The sequence below is a fragment of the Cervus elaphus genome, chromosome 29, assembly GCF_910594005.1.
Source record: "Cervus elaphus chromosome 29, mCerEla1.1, whole genome shotgun sequence".
In the NCBI taxonomy this organism is placed as follows: Eukaryota; Metazoa; Chordata; class Mammalia; order Artiodactyla; family Cervidae; genus Cervus; species Cervus elaphus.
In genome coordinates, this window is record NC_057843.1 from 30,448,821 (window position 1) to 30,472,804 (window position 23,984).

At 37.5% G+C, this 23,984-nt stretch overlaps 1 protein-coding gene across 9 annotated transcripts in view; it reads left to right on the forward strand.

Annotated features, from left to right (window-relative positions):
* Window positions 1-23,984, forward strand: part of MPDZ (multiple PDZ domain crumbs cell polarity complex component) — a 160,776-nt gene that overhangs the window by 109,188 nt on the left and 27,604 nt on the right. For 5 of the 9 annotated variants that reach the window (XM_043890631.1, XM_043890630.1, XM_043890635.1 and 2 more), the window contains 9 exons: window positions 1,106-1,198; window positions 7,827-8,004; window positions 10,758-10,868; window positions 15,966-16,064; window positions 16,789-16,860; window positions 19,109-19,271; window positions 21,080-21,276; window positions 22,790-22,881; window positions 23,089-23,179. In XM_043890631.1, coding sequence (XP_043746566.1) covers window positions 1,106-1,198; window positions 7,827-8,004; window positions 10,758-10,868; window positions 15,966-16,064; window positions 16,789-16,860; window positions 19,109-19,271; window positions 21,080-21,276; window positions 22,790-22,881; window positions 23,089-23,179 — 1,096 coding nt within the window. The remainder of the gene's footprint in view (window positions 1-1,105; window positions 1,199-7,826; window positions 8,005-10,757; window positions 10,869-15,965; window positions 16,065-16,788; window positions 16,861-19,108; window positions 19,272-21,079; window positions 21,277-22,789; window positions 22,882-23,088; window positions 23,180-23,984) is intronic. The other 4 variants (XM_043890633.1, XM_043890634.1, XM_043890636.1 and 1 more) reach the window with 4 other exon arrangements.

Below are 23,984 nucleotides of genomic sequence, written 5' to 3' on the forward strand. Positions count from 1 at the left end.
TTTTTAAAGCTTCCTCTATTTTAAGAAGAATATATTTCTTTAGAAATCCAATTTTTCTTAACAACATAAGACCATGCCATAATTGATTAACCATTCTTTGTTGTCCTGACAATACCATTTAATTGATGCAAAGTGTACCTTTAGTAAAAACCAAATATTTTTGGACAAGATTATTATTTTACAGTTATAGTCAGTTAAGAGATTGGACACATTTTGTTACATGCTTGGCATTTGGCAAAATCTGAATTCCTGTAGAAATTGACAACTGACCTTGGACTCAAGTGCCTGTAAACTGCTTCCCGTAAGAACACTGTGGCTGGCTCCTTTGGATGGGCAGAATCAGACCATAAGCATCTTCCATATGTCTTCAAAAGGTGAAGGGAAAGCATTGGTCCATCCTGAGGAGGTAGAGATACTGCACTCCTGGCATACTTGATGTTCAACTCTGTCAGGCCAGGGATCCAGTGGGACTGTACAAGCTTATAACACACATGGGGTGTCTACCTTCTCACACATGGGAAAAATTTAGGAAATAGTTGTTGAATAGTTGTTCTTAAAAATTCTGGCATTTCCCCTTTCTTTTCATTCCCTTCCTTCCTTTTTCCATGTTTCATTAGGGAAGAAAAAGACTAGACAAGACACTTCGTGTTCTGCTATATCTCCTGACTCATTTATAGTGCTGTGTACTCAGTCATTCATTTGTGTCTGACTCTTTGTGACCCCGTGGACTGTAGCCAGCCGGGCTCCTCTGCCCAAGGATTTCCCAGGCAAGAATACTGGAGTGGGTTGCCATTCCCTTCTCCAGGGGATCTTTCCAACTGAGGGATCGAACCCAAATCTCCTGTCTTGGCAGGCAGATTCTTTTTACCAGTATGCCACCTGGGAAGTTCAGGTATAGTAGATTGATTCCAGAAAGAGGTTTTTATTTTATGTAATCAGGTTTTATTTTCCCTTTAATGTAAAATATTATATGCTTGCTAGCCAAGTGTGGTGAAAATATGAAGCAGTTCTGTATTTTTAGCAAAACCAATACTAAAGTACCTAGAAGACAGCCTGTGTGGTTTTACTAGGATTGTGGAGTACTCACTGTCTGACTCTTTACCAGAGACATTCCGGAGCTACCCGAGCGAGAAGAAGGAGAGGGGGAAGAAAGTGACCTTCAAAATGCAGCCTACAGCAACTGGAATCAGCCTAGGCGGTAAGGACTATTTCTGTCTTCTGCCTACTCAGGGTTTAAAGATAGAGAGGGGTGGTTTCAAGTACTAGATTACAGCTTGCTACTGTGACTTTGAGCAAGCTGTTTAATATCACTCACTGTCCATTTCTCTTTGGCCACAGTGGAGAAGATAGTATGTGTCACACAGGGTTAACACTAATATGTACTTGAGGATTTGGCACATAGTAGGGACTAAATAAAATTGACTAGAGAAAATTATGCATAGGTAGTTGGAATATTTTCTGTAGAGTTTATCTTAGGCAAACCACCAAATGTTAACTTGAAATTTTTCCAGTATTTGTAGAAAGTAGATATTCAAACACATGTATTCAAAACGTGTGTGTGAGCATCTTATCATAGGCTGTGGTTATTCTAATCCATGGTCTTTCTAGAATGAATTTCATTTATAATAGGAATGATGACTTTCCTAAGTCTACTCATATATACCTCTGTATATCACTAAGGTGTATTCTCCTGTTCTGAGTAGAAAATTCAGTTTAGTAGGAATTTACTGAGTTCTGATTATTGACAAGATGAGAGGCAGATAGTTTTGTAAATAACAGGGAAGTGTAAGACATAAATCCTGCCTTTAAGGAAGCTACTATGTATTGATTTAGACAAGGTGTAGAGAGACACAAAATAATGAAAGAAAAATGTAAGATATTTTGCTTTAAGAGTAAAATATAATCAATGGACACTTTCTCTGAACAGATTTAAAGTTGACTGTCAGAGAGGTGCATTTTACATATTTATAACTATTTATTCTACAATGAATAAATAAAATTCTCAAGATAGAAAAATATCTACTCTTCTGATGTGTAATACAGTTTGATGATTTGCCTAGCTCATAAATGAACTTTAGGCTGCATCACCTTTAAACATTTTCTAGGTTGAATCATGTTCAAAGTATAGGAAACCTTTTATGTTGCTTTCATAAGAAACAGCATCTCCAGCCAAATAAAATGACTTTTTGATTTGAATTTTTTAAAAATTATTCAGACTGCTTTAAAAAAATCAAAGTCTTTCTACATTATTGCCCACGTTGAGAATAGAAGTGCTAGATTTGTAGCAGAAAAAATATTTTAAGAAGTTGTGTGCTCAGTCGCTTGGTCGTGTCTAACTCTTTGCATCCCCGTGGACTGTATCCTGCCAGGCTCCTCTGTCCATGGAATTTTCCAGGCAAGAATACTGGAGTAGGTTGCCATTTCCTACTCCAGTTATAAGATGTTAGGTTTTTTGTTTATTTGAAGATAGAGGCAGAAGTAAGTTAGATGGAATTATAACTATAGATGGAATTATAAATACTAGATGGAAATATATGTATATATACACACACACACAATGGAATATTATTACTCAGTCATAAAATAGTGATAATTCTTCCATTGGCAGCAGCATGGATAGACCTAGAGGCTATTTTGCAGGGTGAAATAAGTCAGATAGAGAAATCCTGTATTTTGTGACATATATGTGAACTCTAAAAAATAAACCAATGTCTATACGAGACAGAGACAGACTCACAGATATAGAAAACGAACTAGTGGGTACCAAAGGGGAGAGAAAAGGCAGGAGGGGCAAATTAGGGGTGAGAGATTAAGAGATATAAACTACTATGTGTAAAATAATAAGTAACACAGACATACTGTATAGCCCAGGGAATTATGGCCATAATCTTGTAATAATTTCTAATGGAGTTAATCTGTAAAAATACTGAATCACTGTGCTGTGTCACTATACTTCACTTAAATAAAACAGTTTTGAAAGAGTAATTACATTTTTAATTTAAAAATAAAAAAAGTAGAACCTTTAACATTTGGGAGAGAATTTAATATCATAATAGACTTAAAGTCCTTAGTACAATGCTTGGTACGCAGTGAAGACTCAGTCAGTGGTTGGTCTCAGCAGTCATCAGCGTCTTCTTCGTTATTATTCATACCAGAGCAGGTGAAAAATGTTGATTGAGCACAGGAATGATTATGAAATTTTCTTATGAAGAGAAATTGGGTACAACTTCTGGACCAGAAGATTTTTATACTTTTTATTCTCAATTTTAACCTTCACATCATGCTAAGTGATGTCTCTAATGGTGGTAACTAGTTTACTGAGAGAGTATGTCTACAGATTCTGTAAATCTTAAAGAAAATAATCTGCCCTCACTAACCATATGGACTCCCTCAATTTTTTTTAGGGGAGAAGTTCATAGAAGTTCATGAGGAAGCTTACCAAAACAATTAGAGCTTTTAGTAAATAAGGAGCAAATGTCATGAATATGCTTTACAGCATTAGAAACCTGCTGGACATGCTTTGATGCAGTCAAGAAAAATTTGTAAATAACCTGTGTTACACTTTTATTTTGCATGTGATTTTCATGTGCAGGATTATATCATACTGTATGTATCATTTTCCAGCTTGCTTACTCTTAAATGAATGTCTCTGTACACTATCGTGTGGATACAAACATATCTAATTCATTCAGTTTACTTGTGGCAGTGCCTTTCAGTATATGAAAATGGCTCAGTTTATTTTAAGATTGATATTTGAATAGTTTACAGTTAATTATTATAATAATCCTGTGCAGTAAGTATATTTTCTTACACATTTGGAGAATTTGTCTAGATATGTATTCCAAAGGAAAATTGCTGACTTGTAGATTTAATTCTGTTATTTACTAGAAGTTGTCAAATTGCTTTTTAAGGTGGCTATACCAATTTTTACTTTTATTTCCAACATATCCTTGTTACCACATCATATGATCACCTTTAAAAATGCTTTTATCAACCCAGTGGGTAGAATATGGTACATTGAGCCCAGTTACTCTTTGCAAACAATGTGTAAGCATGATAGATTGATGTGCTGGTGTACAGGTTTGTTCATTTGTCATATGAATTGAGTATTATACCTTGTTGACATTACTTCAGTAATCATAGTTATCATCATCATCATAAGAGTAATCAGATTTATTGATTGCTTTACTAAGTTGTAAAACTTTGTTTTGCCCATGACTTACATTCATGAATTTAATCCTCACAGCAGCTCTCTGATGTTGGGGCTCTTGTTTGATCCATTTTCCAGCTGAGGAAAGGAAAAGAGAGACTAAGGGAGTAAAAGAGGGTCACTCAGTTGTCAAGTAGAAGAAGGGCAGGAATTGAGCCCAGAAAATCTTGGTTCAGAGTTCAGGCAGCCTGGCCTCAGAGCTCTATTTTACCTTGATTTTATTAATTTCACTTTTTGAAAATCTGTGTTCTCCAGAAAGGCTGACATTTTCTGTAAAACCAGCTCTGCGCATGTTCTGTACAATTTTTCTTTTATGGGTTTCTTATTTTCTTTGGCAACCCACTCCAGTACTCTTGCCTGGAGAATCCCATGGAGGGAGGAACCTGGTAGGCTACAGTCCATGGGGTCACAAAGAGTCAGACACGACTGAGCGACTTCACTTTCTTTCTTTTTTTTTGCTATTTTCTTCTTAACATGGAATGTTGACCGTGTTCTGCTTCATGAATCCTGGGTTGGTTCCTCAGTGCTGGGGTCATTTTGGCAGCTCTGTTTTTGGTTATCTGCTCTGATGTTTTGAAGAATTACAGCATTTCCTCTTAGGACTGGATCTAATACCACTTTGCTGTCTATGCTACATCCTGAGGAGTCACGGGGTACTGGTATCCAAAGGCTGGTTAACCTCTGTGCCTCTTCCGTTTGTAAAACACAGTGACAAGAGCATCCACCTCACAGGAGTGACTTGAAAATAAAATCAAAGTATATGGAACTCACTTGGAGAATAAGGCTGAGTACATAAGCCCTTAATGAGTTTTTGCTGCGACTGCCATTTTTAGTGTTCAGAGAATCATGAGAACCATTCTCTAACATATATCAACTACTAAGAATCTATGAGACATTTTCTTTCATGCTTTTATTTTTTTCATTTTTAAAAGAAGAGGGAATGAGTCCCACCTATATTCTGGATTCTTAAGTATTAAAGACAGTGGCTGACTCTGCTGACTTTACTACTTTGCTGTTTTACCTTAGAAATCAAAAGAAATTGGTTCTTGTCTTTCACAGAATTCCTAGAATGAAAGAAAGTGATGAAAAGAATTTTAACTAGTTTAAGCTTTTCTCACGGATTTGTTAAGATAAAGAATCATAGTGAGATCCCTTTAAACTAAACCACAGACCTCTAGGTCTTAGATTTCTAATAAAGGAAAAAAGTGCTGACCAGAGAAAAGAAGTATTTCCTCACCTGCCTCCTGTGACCAGTTGTCCCTCCTCTCACTTGACTGTGGTGCTTTTTTACCCCAGTCTTTTCTTACCGGGACCTCCCTCCGCACCCGGGAGTCTTACCTCCAGCCTTTCGTTTCCTCTGGGAGCACGTCACATGTCAAGGTTGAGGGTATGCTGGACCAAGCTTTCTTCTCCTGTCTGATGTCCAGCATCGCCTCCCTTCCTGCAACTTAGAGTAGAATGCAGAGTCTCATTACCTGTCTTCGAACTTTCTACTTGGTATCCCTGTTTGCTTCCAGTCATCTGAGCCCCTGCATCTTGGCCAAACACCTCGCTGCTAATCACCTTATCCTTGTATCCCGTCCTTTTCATAAGACATGTACTTTCAGTTCATCCATGGTTCTGACCGCTATCTACAGGTATTAGGTATGAGTTCATGTGCTTATTACGTAGGTGGAGGAAGTACATTTAGGGCAGAGGCAGTAGCAAGCGCCAAGGCCCCAGGGCGGGAGATGAAGCTCAGCAACAGCAAGAGGATGTGGTAGCCGGAGTGGAAAGAGGAGAGTGGAGAGCTGAGGAGGATGTGTTTAGGAGATGGTGATGGGCTCAGATCACGGAGGATTGTGTTAGCAACCACTCTTCATGCCCTGACTGTTAGTTTCTAGGTCTGTGTTGGCGAGGCAGACTGTTGCAGAGGTAAGCTTCTCCTTCAGTATATACAGAAACGTTCTCTCTCTTAAGTGGGTTGCTAAGCTTAGAAGCTACCATCTGTTTGAGAGTAGCTGAATTTTTTAATGTCTGCAGTATTAGGGCCCCTGGAAAATGGTCCTTTTATATCCGTTTGTGCCACAGTCTGGAGTATGAGCCTAATATTAACTTGTAACAGATCAGTTTCAGAATTATATTATTATTAGTACTTATCAGACCCTATAAAACACTTAATTGGAAAAGTAATTTATAGTGATTTTGTCTTACTATTGGTAAAACCTTAACAAATTGAGTAAATGATATTTACAAAACTTATATCTTATTCTTTTGAATTTTTAAAAATGTTTTTAGTAGTAGTATTGTTTTTAGCCATTTGAACCACTTTTAATCTTGTAGGTTAGTGGCATAAAGTGTGTTCACTTTCCTTTGTAATCATTACCGCCATTCACCTTCATCTCTGGAACTTTTTTGATCTTGCGAAACTGAAACTCTGTACCCACTAAATATATTTCCCCCTCCTTGCATCATCTAGCAACCACTGTTCTCCATTAGTCTCTGTGAATTTGACTATTCTAGGTACATTGTATAAGTGGAATCATATAGGATTTGTCCTTTATTTCATTTAGCATAGTGTTCTCAGAGATGATCTGTGTCTTAGCATGTATTAGAATTTCCTTCCTTTTTAAGGCTGAATATTATTCCTTTGTATTTATATGCCTTTTGTTGATTCGTTCATCTATTCATTGGTACTTGGGTTGCTTCTACCTTTTGGCTTGGGAATAATATTTTATTGTGAATTCTGGATAATATTTCTGTGAACATACTATACATGTATGTCTTCAAGACCTTGCTTTGAATTCTTTTGGGTATGTACCCAGGAGTGGAATTGCCAGATCATATGTTAATTCTATTTTTATTTTGAGGAATTTCTGTACTGTTTTTCCATAGCAGCTGTAACATTTCACATGGGTACGAACAGTGCACAAGGCTTCTAATTTCTCCATAATTTGTTCAATTTCTCCCTGCCCAACTTATTTTCTGTTTTTTTTTTTTTTGCATTAGCCACCTTACTGAGTGTGAGTGGGTGTTTCTTAGTAGTTTTTTGTTGTTGCCCTGGGTCTTCATTGCTGCGCGTGGGCTTTGTCTAGTTACAGCAAGTGGGGGCTGCTCGCCAGATGCGGTGTGTGGGCTTCTCCTTGCAGTGGCTTCTCTTGTTGCAGAGCATGGATTCTAGGGGCACGGGGCTTCAGTAGTGGCAGCACGTGGGCTCATAGCAGTCTTGATTCACCTAATGGTTAGTGATATTGAGCATCTTTTTATGTACTTATAGGACATTTGTCTGTCGTCCCCAGAGAAATACTAGTCAACTTCTTTGCCCAATTTTGATTATTTTCTTTTGTTGTTATCATTGAGTTTTAGGGGTTCTATGTATATTCTGGATGTCCATCCCTTATAAGATTTCTGGTTTGCAAATATTTTCCCTTTCTTTGGGTTACTGTTTTACTCATTTGATAGTACTTTTCAATGAAAAAAAAAGATTTTACTTTTGCTGACGCCCAATTTTTCCGTTTTTAATTTGCTGCCTGTGCCTTTGGTGTTATAGCCAAGAAATCATTGCCAAACCCAACTTTACAAGGCTTTCTCCTTGTATTTTCTTATGAGACTTTACAATTTTCTTTATTTTTTATAGGGTTGAACTTTGGCGAGAACCAAGCAAATCCTTGGGCATCAGCATTGTTGGTGGACGAGGGATGGGGAGTCGTCTAAGCAATGGTGAAGTGATGAGGGGCATTTTCATCAAACATGTTCTTGAAGATAGTCCAGCTGGCAAAAATGGAACCCTGAAACCTGGAGATAGAATAGTAGAGGTACCCTCCACTTAGCTTTCTGTGCTAAAATTACATACCTGGGCTATCCTCTTTACCAAGGGAATGATCATCTTTACACTGACTCAACACTCGAGTAAAATATGTTTGTTGTTAAAGAATTTCTTTCTTATTTCTTTGTTTTCATCCATAATTTTTATCTTCAATATATGATGACACATTATATATATATTGATAGGTGTTTGGAGGTATAACCAACTGTTTTAAAAAATGTTTGTGCTGAGATAAATTACTAAGTTCAGTTAAAAAAACAAAGCAGATTTCTTGGGGAATAATTGTTTAAAGTATGTGTACACACACAAAATGTATACATCACAGTTGAACACTCAAATGAGACTTTATTTCAGGAAATACCTAAATGTTGTTGGATAAGATTTTTTTAAATGAGTCTTCTTGGTAGTTTTTTATGCTGATATCCTCATTACCTTTTATAGAAAGGTCTCCCCACCACCCCCACCAACCCAAGTTTGGCTTTTCCTCCTCATTGCTTTGCCCATTCCCCACTCATCACCGAGGGCTGTGTGTATGAGTATGCACGTGTGCATTGGTATGTATGTGCATGTATGTACACATCTCATTATATGTGAGAGAGAAGCATTTGGTCGAATTGTATCTAATCCCTTCATTCAAAGCTAAGTTTAATATTTTATATGTACTCTTCTCACAAGTCACTCATCATTTACTCAACAAGTATTCCTAGAGCAACTGTTGCATTCCAGGTGCTATAACAGGCTCTGGGCATCCCACAGTAAATAAAACATCCAGCCTGCCTGTCAAGTGGGACAGACCTGACAAGTAATCAGGTCACTTCAGAACAGTGTGATGAATTATTTGATTAACATAAGCATAGTTTTAGTAAATGTGTAGAGGAAGGTCAGCAAATCCTGACCCAGATTTGCTAGGTTGTCAGGAGGTAGAGAGTCAATTAAGAGAGACAACTTCCAAACAAAAACCAACCGATCACTTTGTTACTATAGCAACCATTATTTTTACTTTGTACAAGTGATTGTCTCTCATTTTCTAAGTCCATATAACTTACACACTAAGATGCCTTAATTGTGTAGAGGGAGGTGGTAAAATCAGCCACAACGTGAACATTGTGGGTGTTGATCTGTTGTTTAAAGTATATGTATACTGGGAACTGACAGAAGATTGAGACTTGAGAGAAAGCAAGGGCTCTGTCTGCTGTTTCTTTTTCTTCTTCTGACTGTTTATAAGGAAGAATGATGGGTTTTTTTCTCTCTCTTCCTGTGTCTTTGCTCTTAAATGATACCTTAGCCCCATGTTAAATAATTCTTTCTTCATTAGAGTACTACATGAAATTTCTAGTTTAGGTTTGTCCAAGGCAATTTATTTTATGAATACTTGACTACTGAATACTTTTGACCTAAGTAGAAAAGTTAAGAAATGTTTATAATTATTTTGAGAAAGAATTAATCATACTTTGCACCAAAGTGTTGTTTTAATGTATCAGTAGAGTTAAACACCCCTTTGAAATTGAAACGAAGTTTTTTTCCATGTGCTAAAATACTGCTCAGTGGCAGTTTCTTGAATGCCGTTATGTGCAGGGTCCTTTTTCAGTAAATAAGAAAGCCTTAGGCCTCTGTGCTCCTTGGAATTCTCGAACATGACTCTGCTAAGAATCTGACATTCTAGAGACCTATGAAATATTCCATGAAAAGTATACAGTTCTTTGGACTTGAGCAAAGATATTTAATTTTCTGTTACATTTTCCCACTAATGAAATATATACTAAACATATATACTTTTATTTTGCAAAAAGTTAGAAGCCATTTTTAATACGCACTGAAAGAGATGTTGCTATTTCATCTAAGTATCAACCTGAGAGAAGTTTAAAATAAAATACAGTGTATAATTATTTTAAAGGTGGTAAGGTTCTTCGCAGAGATGTAATAATTTTATTTTTCAGAATCGTGTCTACTCTGATTTTGCTATTTTTATTGTATATATCATTCTCTGGCAATTGGAAATGTTAAAAGTATACCAGTATACTATAGTTTTCTGGCAGGATTAGCATTTGGCCTTTCAGACTGTTTTCCTTCCTGTTCATGTAGTGCGTAAGCTGAGCTGATCATCACCCAGACAAGCCGTGGTCAATAAAAAGTTCCAAAATAACTTTCATTCTCAAGCTATTTATACAAGATTTGCTAACAAGTAAGCACAATTTCTTGGCTTCCAACTCGTGTCATGTCTACTGCAAAGATTCTTTTGCCAAACGAACCTTACCATAACCTGATTTTTCTGTACATCAGAATTTTGTTTTTAACTTTAAGCTTCCCTAACAAAAATACACAAAGCATCACACACCCACTTCCCAGACTGCTCTGTGATGACTGGGAAGAAAATTTGTACAGTGACTTTTATGATGAAAACAGCTCTACTAGGCAGTTCCCTTGTCTTATTTCTCTGATGATGTGATTTGTCAATTTAAAGGAACAACTGGGCAGTGTAAGGAAAGTAGAAGCAGAGCCTTCATTCTAATTGATTATTATTTCAGTTGCTTTTTGGAGACATAAATCTGTGTCCAAAACAAGGGACCACACGTCTGCTGGACAGATGAAAAATTCTGGAGCCTCACAAGTAGTCTCAATTATTTTTGAATCTGAAAAAGATTTTTTAGGAGCCTCACCCAGGATTCTCAAAACTCCAAATCAGCAAATTGTTCTGTTGTTCTGTAGCTTCTTAAAATGTTAAGCTGAGGCCTTCCATTGCAGGTGGATGGCATGGACCTCAGAGATGCAAGCCATGAACAAGCTGTGGAAGCCATTCGGAAAGCAGGCAACCCTGTAGTCTTTATGGTACAGAGCATTATAAACAGACCAAGGGTAAGCGCAAACAAAGGGCAAGGTAGGCGTATCCAACAGTGTTCAACTTGGTATCTAACGTATCCAGGGCCAAGTTGTTTCTAGGACCCGAGATCAAGCCTTGAAATCTCAGGAGACTTTTAAAAAGTTTGTTTTGTTTTTTTTTCCCCATTGAGTTATCCTGAAAATCCTTCTACCATGTATAACAGACACTTGAAGTCTGTTGAAAACACATAGAAGTAGGATTCACTGGTGGCCCATAGGCATCTAGATGGATAATCATTAGTTTCACTATAGTCATAAAATATGTAAGTTATTAAGAAGGATGTGGTGGAGTTATTCAGGTTGATAGTCTGTGATGTCTAGTCAGGTCTCTGAGAAATTAGAGTTCATTTTCTTTATAAATTCAGAATTTCTAGTATGCAATCTGTGATTTCCTGTGCATGGTCTTTAATGCATCTGTCTATCTTAGTGGACATTAACTTTGCATATGATGGATTTTTTTGTTTGTTTGTTTAAGCTGTACGTTTATATACTCAGAATTTCATACCTGCTGTTTCCCAGCCACCATCACTGAATAGCTCTTATCACTGTGTAGCCCCTGGTGGACAGAGACCTATTAATCCATTTTACTGTTGGTTATTACAAGTGAAATGGCTTTAAAAATATTTTAGAAATCTAAGCACATCCAGTGCATGTTGTTGATGAAGATACTAAGAGAAGCTTTGTATGTTTGGTAGGTTGCCAAAGATGAACATTATGCCAGTAGTTTAAAACTATTTTTCCTATATCTTCTTTATGCCTCAGTGGAAAAAAAGTTTTTTTTCCCCCTGTGCAGTAGCTCTTAAACATACTGGGCCTTAGAAAGTTCTTCAGATTTACTGAGAAGTTAGCGTAGCATTTCAGCAGTTTCTTAGAAGTCCTGAGGCTCATACAGGGTCCACTTCTGGATATAAGAATCTGTCATACTGATTCTTTTTGAAATAACTGCTTATTAGCTTTTAGGGTTTGTTGTCTTTAAAAAGAAAATATTAACACATGTAAGAAAAGTGAAAAAGATCATCTGAAATTTAAACTGTGTAATTTTATTCATACAATATATTTAACTTTAATTTTTAAAGTTAAAAATTTAAGATAGCAATGTGAAGTTATGGAGGAAGCAGCGTAGTGAAAAGGTATTTAGAGATCAGTAAAAGAAACATTTCAATATTTGCTGCCCCAGGAAACAAACTGACCAGATTTATCTTGTTGGTTTTTCCTTTGGTCGTCATGACAGGTGAGGCTCTGGTCTGAGTTCACTCTAAGAAATGAATTAGTAGTTCCTAATGTAAGCAGTTATCTTCACATTTGCAGTTTTTAATCATTCAATTATTTATTGTTAGGTGAAAATTATCCATTCAGATAGGAAAATCTGCCAAATGGTGGGACCAGATCATCCTGCATTCTTTTCAAATGCTATTCAGTTTGTTTAAATAACTACAGATCTTTCATTTGTTTCCATTTGCTATGTTAAACATAGACACAGCATGATGATGTTGGTAAATGGCTGTTTAAGTTAAAGCTGTTTTATGTGTGTGTGTGTGGGTTTTATTCTTTTTTTATTTTTACTTTCCAACTTTTGTATCATTTAGGACAGTACTACAAACTGCTGAGTCGGATTCTCAGATTACTTTTAAATATTAAACTGCAAATATTTGTTTCAGTGCCAAGTTGCATTTTCTAATGTGCTGGGAAGATATTTTCTCATGCACCTGGAAAATATTCCTGTTTTATTATCTGAGGTATAATGACACCCGATTTATAGTAATATTCCAGAATAAATCGTGCTTAGACTGACATGTGTAGTCACATGATACGTGACAGGGTTTAGGACCTGATACCCTAAAACAAAACACCTTGGCATACTGAATATTTAAATAGAAGTTATTTGAGAAAAGGCAGGTGCTAGAAGGACTCTGACCTCTCCTTTCTCCCCTGAAACAAGTCATAAGACTCTCCTGAGAGATCTTTGGGAGAGGCGCGTCCTTACCTCCAGATGAGGAGGACCCCTGAGAGGAATCTGAATGAACAGGCCTTGCTAAGTTTTCCACAGTTAACTATGCTTAGCTCATGCTGTTTCGTCCTGTCATATTTTCCCCAACTTTCTACTCTTCATCAGCCCTCCCATAAAAGCACTCAGACTTAACCATTTCTTCTGGTCTTCATTGCCCAGTGGAGGCCCTGTGTCGCACAGAACTTAGGTTACATCAGTATGCATGTTTTTTTTCTCATTAATTTGTTGTTTGTTACAGAGATCCAACCAAGAGTCTTAAGATGGGTAAAGGAAAGATCTCTTTCCTCCCCTACAGTAATATTTTGCTTTGGGAAATGAGAAAAAAAAACTTGTATTTAAAATGAGATATTGGGCTTCCCAGGTGGTGCCAGTGGTAAAGAACCCGCCTGCAAATGCAGAAGACATCATGCCGCTGCAGTCGCTGGGTCCAGACGATCCCTGGAGGAGGGCGTGGCAACCGCTCCAGTACTCTTGCCTGGAGAATCCCATGGACAGCGGAGCCTGGTGGGCTTCAGTCCATAGGGTTGCAAAGAATTGGATATGACTGCAGTGACTTAGGACTTCCCCAGTAGCTTAGTGGGTAAAGAATTTGCCTGCAATGCAGGCAGATGTGGGTTCGATCCCTGGATTAGGAAGATCCTCTGGAGAAGTAAATGGCTATGCCCTCCAGTGTCCGTGGCTGAAAAATCCCATGGACGGAGAGCCTGGCGGGCTACAGTTCATGGGGTCACAAAAGTTGGATACAACTTAGCATGCACACCTTAGCACAGTACAACAAAATGAGATATACTTAGTTTTCAGTAATTTACTTATCTGTGGAATTAATCGTGTCTCCAGGAATCTGCAGGGAAAAATATCATAAATACTTCAGAGTTTTTTTGGGCTTCTGTGGTGGCTCAGTGGTACAGAATCTGCCTGCCAGTGCAGGAGACATGGGTTCCATCCCTGGGTTGGGAAGATTCCCTGGAGGAGGAGATAGCAACCCAGTCCAGTATTCTTGCCTGGAGAGTCCCATGGACAGAAGGGCCTAGCAGGCTACAGTCCATTGGGTCGGTTGCAGAGTCAGACACAACTTAGCTACCAAACAAGAGTCTCTTAATGGTAAATGTTTTATTTGTGGATATAATAAAGCATCAAGAAAATCTTGTACATAGACTGAAAACTAGTCAGTATTTTTAGCTCTTCAACTGTTCAAGAATTAGAACTTCCCAGAACTAACCCTGATAATTCCACCGGTATGACAGTTCACAGTTCAGTCTGACCACATTGTCATATTAAGGGGTGGGCCCCACTAATTTGGGCCAGATGATGATTTTGTCTTCCCTGTGCTTCTTAGTTAATAAAATTTCTATTTTTTATCAGCCCTTGGAACTATAAACACGTTTCTTCATTGATTTTTTAAGGAGAAATACACTCTCCCTATAAATCCTTCCCTAATAATAGAATGTTCTGCTATTTCATGTGCTCTGCTCACCCTGTCCTTTTATACTCTCCTTTCAGGGCCAAATTCTAATCCTATGTGAGCTGCAAGTTGAAAAAGCAAAAAGCAAAGCCAAACAAAAAAAACCAGAGCTCTTTTCAAATATTCCATTTCTTGACGTCATTGTTTTGATTCATCTTGTTCTACAGAATTATAAAGGAAATATAAAACCTTACAATTCCATGTATGAGGATTAGAAATAATCTACCTTCCATAACATTGAGTTATTTTGCCTAGGATGTGCTTTTAATCTCTGCCTGGTCAATTCTTCCACCTTAATAAATTTTTTTTTTTTGCGTTTGTGATCTTCCCCTTTGTAAAGCAGGAGCTGACATTTTAAATAAAAAAGCAGAGGGAAAGTTGAGATGAGCAGAAATGTCAGCGTGCCCATTTCTTTTGCCCATCTTCCTTCTGTAGGAAAAAACTCTGTAGGAAGAGCAGATTGAAAGGGTGATGTGGCATAAGCTTTACTATAGCAGTACTGAGTGAGGGTTGTCTCTGTAGAGGGCAGGGTGGTGTCACATGACAACCTCTTCCTACTCTTGATGCTCGCCAGTAGGGCTTTTTTATAGAGAGAAGTAACACAAACAGTTAATTAGAGCCAAACAGAATTTTAAATGTCTGCAATTTCCTCTGAGAGATACAGTCAATAAAAGAAAAAGTAGTGTGAAAAAAAATTTATTGTGCTAAGGAAATTACTTTTTTTTACTATGAAAATGCTACATTCTCCTTGGCAGTCATCCTGCCTGTAATATGTATATTCAACACCAGTAGTCCAAGCTCAGGATATATCAGGCGAGCCACAAAACCTATGTGAACACTCTAAGGCAGGGCTTCAGATATTACCCAAACCTCATAAATTCCCCAATAAGATGGGAACTTTTATAAGAAATTAAAAATAGCTGTCTGTCTATATTTTGTGGTATTCCTAGCACCATAAAAAGTGGGCAGAAATAGAGAACACCACTATAGGAAGTGGTTCATTTCTTTAAAAATTATTGATTCCCTTGTTTAAATAATACTATTGATTGAAGCAACCTTAAAATCTAATCAAGGTATAAAGAGACTCCTAACTGGGAAACAATAACAGAACACTGAAGATTACCAGTGGACTAGAAGACACATGTTTAATTTGCATTCTGCAACTGATAGACTCTTATTTTTTTTTTTACCAAAACAGCATAATTTGCTTCTAAGTATAAATAAAAAACCATTTATGGTTTTTAATATTGAAGCAGGTTTACTGATATGCATGGAACATATGTTAATATAAGTGGGTGAAATATATATGCTTATCTGTTGGTGATAGTGACAACATTCAGTGAAAATGAAAGAACTTTGGGGCCAGTTTGATAGACTTGCTTCTTGACGTGTTTTGTGGCCAGATTTAGATTTGAGTGTGGATTCACATTGCTCTAGGAAACACTTAGTTCTAGACTGTTTGATAAGATGTTGTTGTTAATGATGATATCTGATAGGATCTGATGTCACATATTTATTTAAGTCAGTAATTACTTTGTCCTTATAATAGAGTTGTTGTAAATACATTTCTCCTGCGCTCAGCGCCTCTTATGTTTCCTTTTAGAAATCCCCTTTGCCTTCCTTGCCGCACTGCCTTTCCCCTAAGTACAAGCTCAGCAGCACTAACCCATTTGCTGGTTCTCTACAGTTCCACGCTGACAAGGTTGGATAATGACCATTGTCTTGCCATTGCCTTTTTCCCATGTTCTGTTCTTTGTTGCTACTGTGCCTTTGTCCCAGTTCAGTGTTGACTGAATTTGGGCAAGGAAAGAAAAAACTGTGTGTTTGGAGTGTGCATGCAAATCCTTTCTTAAGCACATTTTCTTGTCAGAACCTATTCATTTTTATAGCTGAAATTAGATGGCCCTTCTGAAGAGTAAGGGAAAATCGTGAGTCCACTGCCCTTCTTATATTTTGGTATGAGTTGAATTTTCAGATATGTAAATTTTTGTTAGTTGCAAAACATATAAGCTACTTTCATACATAATTTCTCTAAAAACCTTGTATTAAGTCCTTCTCAGACTTATACAAGGTGGTCCTCAAAGCTCTTCTTTAGTTAATCAGCCCACACATAATTGTGTGTGTGCGAGAATCTGTTGAATATTCATAAAGGATGTCCGTGTAAATGCCTGATCAGGAAGCAGGGAACTGTTTCAACATTTGTAAATCTATACTTGGATTTGTCATATTCTGATGAAATTATAAATCCAAAAATGAAACAAAAACTTACGAGAATTTGTATACTATAATTTGATTGTGAAAGGAGAAAAGCTGTTAACAATTTTTTTCAGGGAGCATTTTATGAATATTCATTGGATTTTCATGTTATTGTAATACAGATAATCAAAGATGCTGTATCTGAAGGAATATGTTTTCTGTTACTGTAGGCATTACAGAATTCAAGTAGAGTTCTCTTCCGTTGTTCCCCAACTAATCCTTTTGCTCCCACACCATTTAAGGTTTGTCTTAGTGTGAAATTCTCATGAGTCAGTGAGTGTGTTACAGTGTGCTATGTGTGTACATTATACTTGTGTGCATACATGGCATGGAGTGATTTCAAGTACACTGCATTTTTGCCAGTGAAGGCTGAATGGTCTTCGTTAAAGAATTGTGTTTTTGTGGATAAATTTTTAGAAGTCAACAGCAAGCTAAATTCCACAATCTCAATAAGAATGAGAGTATCAGGCATAACAAAATAGAACACTTATTTCCTTTTTAGTAAATGCAGGCTTATATTGGCTTTATGATTAACCAGCTATGTTAGGGCAACATTTGAATTTATTCACAGTACGAAAATGTTCTGCCTAAGTAAGATCTTGAATAGTTTTTAGACAAGTGAATTTTGTTTGTTCATTTGTTTTTAAGGAAATAACAGCTCAGGAAAGTTATGCAGAGAGTAAGATCTATAAAATTTGCATCTGTAAATTTATTAAAATTATGACAAGTTAGACTTGATTCCACTTTTTCAAAATGAAATGGGCTTAATTCATGCTCCTCAAATTTTCCATTGTTAGTAAATTTTTAAAAGAATTTTAATGAGAAAAATTCTAAATTACATGTTTCTCCCTACCTTAGTATCATTACTGACCCTTCTGGATCAAATGAAGTTTTTTATTTGTTTGTTCTTATGTATTTGTACATTGTTTTTTTGAAAGTTTTATGGCACAGCACTTGGGAAGATAACAGGATTCTGTTGGCACTGGTAGATTCTGTCTGTTTGGCCAATGGTATGTAAACTAAGCATTTTAAATACAGCAGATTCTGTGACTTGAAAATTTGTTGCCCATCCATTAGTGGCTGTCAATCAGCTCACCTGTGCTTTGCCAGAAAAATAGTAATTCATGGTTACCAGGACCATTTTGTGGGTAGCTTAGAGTCCTGAAGTAGTGTCTGAATCATTAAAGAAAGATCATATTCAGCGCCCTATGGTTTTATTTTTAGGTATATTTTGACTCTTAACACCACTGAATAATTTCTAAGTATTTGTACATTCCTTTTATTTACTATATTCTATGAGAAGTACTTTTAATCACATTTTTTTCCAGATATACATGTGTAAAATAAAATGAGGCAAATCAGAGGGATTTTTGTATAGGAAAAAAAAGAAAACAGAGAAAGAAGGAGAAATGTAGGCTCAAGGCATCAGGGACAGCCTGACACCGGGGTTGGAACTTTAACTGGGTGTCTGTGACCCTTGATTTAGGTCCTCTGTGTCTTACTGTAGAAACTGGAGGAGAAAACAGTGATACAGTGGAAAGTGCATTGGGTAGGTTAGAAATTAAGCAAAGAGAAGTCTAGTTTCACTAGGTTATTCTGAACAAAATCTTTCGCTTCTCATGGCCTTGGCCTTTAATCTGTAAAGTGACTTAAAGACGTTCCTAACTCTAATCTGCTTGAGAATCTTTAATATAAAACCTTGACCCACTATGTTTCAATTAAGAAAAGGAAAGAACCTGATGATACCAAATCCTTTTCTTTTTTTTTTTAAATTAAGACTTGTAGACTTAAGCGACAGCAAACATACCAACCAAGCTTTGGGTTTTTATGAAGTATTCAACCCTGTTTTTCCATTTATGTTTAGGGCTACCTTGGCAAGCGGCTGGTGGTTTTGTCCCTTAAAACCAGCCTCTCAGATCTGAATTTGTGTGCTCTTTGCTAACAAGCAGTCACCCTGGTAGAGGCTCCTGCATGTGCAGTGCTTATTTCATGAATTTGTTGAGTCGTGTGGAGAGAGGATTCAGGTAGCAATAGAAATATTTATATATAATCTCACTAACAAGCTTTGAACTGCTTTGTTCAATTACATGATTAACTTCGATACTTTGTTTCCAGTTTCTTGGAAGACTTTTTTAGACTTCCACAGTCTTGTCCAGATGAGTTTTGAATGAGAAGTTTTTTCCCAAAACACGAAATTTGTACAACTTTCCATCTTCAGTTATTTAAGCCTGCAAATTGAGTAATTCTTCACCTAAAATACCATGTAATCACTTAATGGATTACTCTCTGAACATACTGATTTATTTAGTGTATTTAAACTTTACCTGAATCCTGTCTGCCATTTTTATATATGTGTATCTTCCCATTATTTAATATGTTAGATATTTTAAAGCTAATAGTTTGGTTTCTGATGTTGCAGTCTTACTTCTTTTCCTTGAGTTTTCCTTCCTTAGACTACACATACCCACTGCATTCTTCTTGTTCCCACAGGTGCCCAGTCAGTCAGAATCAGAGTCAGAAAAGCCTCCTCTGTGCCACTCACCTCCACCCCCGCCTCCAGTGTTGGCAGAAATGAGTGGGGATCATGCTCTGTCATCTGCAAATGAAACCTCAGAAGATGTGGATGAAGAGGATGAGTTTGGTTACAGCTGGAGTAAGTTGTCTGTTTCAAATGCATTGACTTATTTTTTTTTTATTAGTTGGACGCTGATTACTTCACATTTCAGTGGGTTTTGTCGTACATTGATATGAATCAGCCATAGATTTACACGTATTTGTAAGAGGTATCAAACTGTTCATAGCTCTGGGTCTCTCAAGAGCTTATGCCTCAGATGGGTAAGTACATTTCATCTTCAGTTACACGTAATGCAGTTTTGTGTAGAAAAAAACTAATTTTGTTGTACTTGAATATAACACACATTCCTGAGGCACGAAATCACCTTTCTTCTGTTTTTTAAATCTGCAACGCTGTTCAAGCCCACTTTGCATTTTTCTGCAAGTTGAGGTGGTCAGGGCACTCTGTCAGAAGCTGTACTGGATCCACCCTCTCATGGTTTCCAACAGAGCATCACCCCTTTTAGGCCTCAGATTCTTCATTATAAAATCTGTTTGTTGTTGCTGTTTGAACAGCCTGGAATTTAGGTATTTCTGTACTGACACGGTAACATAGTGTAAGTGTTGAGATTAAAAACTTGGGGCATTGGGAAGTTGTTTAACGACCTCTTAAGTTGTAGTGGGGTGGTTATCCCCCCTTTTAAATGTGCTTTCTGCCTCAGGTTGCTAAAGGTTAATTAGATAATGTCTGAGCACGATGCCTGATGCACAGGGATCATTTGAAGGCAGTTGTTAGGATCATGGGAGTGTCTCTGTTTCCTAATGAAATAAGCCATTTTACAGAGGTTAGCCCAAAGTTATGTGTCAGTGCTTTAAAAAGTTACATTTTAAAAAATGTAATTGTTTTCCTTAAGAATACTGTGGTATGTGCTTTGGGGAAGTACAGAGTATAAAATTTGTACTGCTAGATTCTAGAAGGAGTCAGGAAATGGCAGTGTATGAAATTGATGCAATTAAGAATTAATATAGAATGCATTACATTAACCCCTTAGTAAGATTTTCTAAGGGATGATTTGTAAAGTTTGCAGTTTTCTTAGTTTTATTTCTAATGAAATTAGAATATTTTGCTAATCCATCAAACTGGCCAGAAAGTACTCTGAGGAAAACATGAAATGGAATGTTTCAGTTACCTATTATCATATTCCAAGCCACTCCAAAACTTAATGGCTCAAGAAAACAGGTTATTAGCTCCCTCACGTGCCTGGTGGTTAGTGTTAGCCACTGGCTGGTTGGTCATCTGGGCCTGGGACACCTACCAGATTACAGAATAAACTCTACCTTTTGAACATGGGAGATGAGAGATAATGAAAGGTCTCATTTAATGAGAACAGGTACGTCCATGCGCCCTGGTTGGATGGCTCTGTGCGATAAGAAAACCCATTCCATCTAATCTGGATCTGTGTATCCAGTACCACCCAGCGTGATGCAATGTGCAATGTCCGTGTTGCTCTGGGAGAAAAGTTTCCCCTGACCATGGAAGACAAATCCTCTGGATGTTCTATTCTCTGTAAATGATAAAGTAGCTTTCTGTTTTAATCACAGTCTTTGGAGAGCTTGTTCACATGATCATGTGGAACACTTCTTTGGGTCTGCTCACCTCAGGTGAACTGATTAGTCAGACACTGTACTCTCTGCATCCTAGAGGCAGAGAAACTACTCAGAATTTGGGTGCTCTAGGAAACCAGTCTTGACGCCCAGGAGGCCAGTCAGTTTAGCTTTCCTTAACTGCTAAAAATTTTGATACAGTCATGACCTTATAATGCCATTCTCAATAACCTTCCAGAGTAAAGCATTTGGCTGTGAATTATCTCTTACTGCCTGTGGTTTTTTTGTTCTTGTCTTATGCAGAAAATATCAGAGAACGTTACGGAAACCTCACAGGCGAGCTCCACATGATCGAACTAGAGAAAGGTCGTAGTGGTTTGGGTCTGAGTCTTGCTGGGAACAAAGACCGATCGAGGATGAGTGTTTTTATAGTGGGGATTGATCCAAATGGAGCAGCTGGGAAAGATGGTCAACTGCAGATTGCAGATGAGCTTCTAGAGGTAAGTTCTAATGACAAACACTGCATTTACTCCCGCTGAATTGGTGTGACGGAGACATCAGTTTCCAGAAAACCCACCTGGGTCTCATATGGTGACTGAGAAAACTATCACTCACCTAATAACAAAGATGCATTGCAGCAAATTTGGCTCGAGACCACATCTCTACTAAGTACCACCCATATTCCCATTAATTTCCATTAAAGGTTGTGACTGTGTAGCACCAGAAAAAAATTTTGCCCCAAGACAGTAATAAAGATCACACTTCAAAAACATTTTTTTGTTTGTGCTGCATTTTTATTAGGAGCTTTTGAAAAACCAAATGACCAATCATGCCCCTGTAATGAGACTGATCACTGGACCTTCTAGAAGTTGAATCCCTCATGGCAGACTTGATGGGGGTAGATTGTTGTGGGGTTGAATTTAAGGCTAAAAAACAAAAACAGTAATTCAGCCCACCAAGCAAAATAAACTTGCAGACTATACTTTTTTTTTTTTTTTTAGTTTCTTCTATTTTTTATTGAAGCTAGCATACAATTGCTTGAAAAGATGTACTTGAATGCACTTCAGTATTTATACTATATATTTAATGGATAAAACTTAAAAGTCATAACTTTTATCAAATATTATTATTTTCAAAGTAAAAGAATATCAAAACAAAGGTGTTTAGAATTGTGTTTGCCTGATTTTTTGACCTTGCCTCCTATAGGCTGGGGTCCAAGTGTCTTTACACTGCTTTAGCACATTTTCCCATGCCTCCTGTGTTTCCCTCTTTGCTGGAAAGACTCACTCAGAGGGGCTAACTGACAGGATGACTGGCAGTTTCCACCAGGTAGTATGCTGCTTAAGCACCTTCCACTGCCTGAAACCCGAATATACCAGCACTGCTTCTCCCAGTGGCCTACCCCCAGGCCTTGAGTTCTGATGTTAACTGTGAACTGTGGTAGTCAGGCCTTCCCAGGATGATCTATGCTGATCACAGGTGCCTCTGCAGAGCCGCTGCTTGTACAGAGTACTCTAGAAGCTTCTTGCCTGCCTGGATACTCTCCTGTAGTCAGTCCAAGTGATGCCTTGTTAGTCCATGGAGATCAGACTACATTCATGGAATTTTAATGTTGGCTTTCAACATGAGCTTTTTCTTAACTCAGCATCAAAGTCAGGTTCATGTTCTGGGAAAGAATACATATGTACTATTTTAAAGGAAAGAAAAAAAATTGCTTTTCATTAGATTGTTGTTGTTTAGTTGCCAAGTCCTATCTCACTCTTATGAACCCATGGACTGTAACCTACCAGGCTCCTCTGTCCATGAGATTCTTCAGGCAAGAATACTGGAGTGGGTTGCCATTTCCTTCTCTGGGGGAATCTTCCCAACCCAGAAGATCAAACATACATATTCTGCATTGGCAGGCATATTCTTTACCACTGCACCACCAGGGAAGTCCTTTTCGTTAGAAAGGATATAAAAATTTGTGAAATTAAAATTCTGGGCTCAATTAATGATATTTATTTCTCATAGATCAATGGTCAAATTTTATATGGAAGAAGTCATCAGAATGCTTCATCAATCATCAAATGTGCCCCTTCTAAAGTAAAAATAATTTTTATCAGGTGAGCATTTTCTTTTCCTGGTTTATAAATATTTATCCTTAGCCATTCATTTCTGATTCTTTTGAATAAAGATGAAACATATACAAATGTGTAAGTGTTTTAGTTCCAAGTCTTCGTGGCTACAAAATTTTGTCTAATAATCTGAGCTAAAGAATGAAAATAGTATGAATGGTCATGATATTACAGGTTAGTGCTTTTTCCCTTTAGAAATAAAGATGCAGTGAGTCAGATGGCCGTATGTCCTGGGCATCCAGTGGAACCTTCACCTGCTACCTCAGAGAATCTTCAAAATAAGGAGGTTTGTAGCTTATATTTGTTTCTCTGGGAAGCTTTAGTTTATGCATCAGTTATTAATTTTGCTAAAAATTATAGAGCCCTTTCAGGGATATAAGAGAGAAGTAAACTTCTTGATCCCCTTGATCCCCAATATGTTTATAGCCTAGTTTATGGAATACTCATGTAAATAAGCACTGCTTACATGAAGCCTGGTAGTAGAGCCTGTCAAAGGAATAATGAAGGTAGAAAAGGAGTTGACAGTTTTACCTCTGGGGAGAGAATGGGAACATAGGGGAGGTTGCACATGAGGTGTACATTGAAAGTAGATGTCTTGGGGGCCATAAACATTGCAAGCAGAGGACATGGATTGAGGAATGGGCTGGGGGCTCTGGCAAATGCAGAGAATTGATAACTGCAGAGCCCTGCTGAGCAGTGGGAGGCGGGGAGCAGGTGGGGTTAGAGCATGAGGATCACCATGCAGACCTTGTCTTTTAGGCTATATCTTCGCAGACTCAAAGAATGAAGATTATTTTTAAGAACTCTGGAAATGGTACAGAGAAAAATCACAGGTTACAGGACAGAGAAGGGAGTAAGAGAATTAGAGTAGTTCACGGGATAGATATGGAGGACCTGAACTGATGCCCAAAAATAAAAGAGAAGAAATGGTTGTGTCAGGTCTTTAGAACCCAAACAGATATTACTTCATCTCTAACTAAATATATTTGGTGAGGAAAAATGACTGGTTGAGAATGTATTTATCCAACAGATACATTCACTTACACCAGGTACCATTTGGGGGCTGAGCATAGGCCACAGAATGAAGTAGA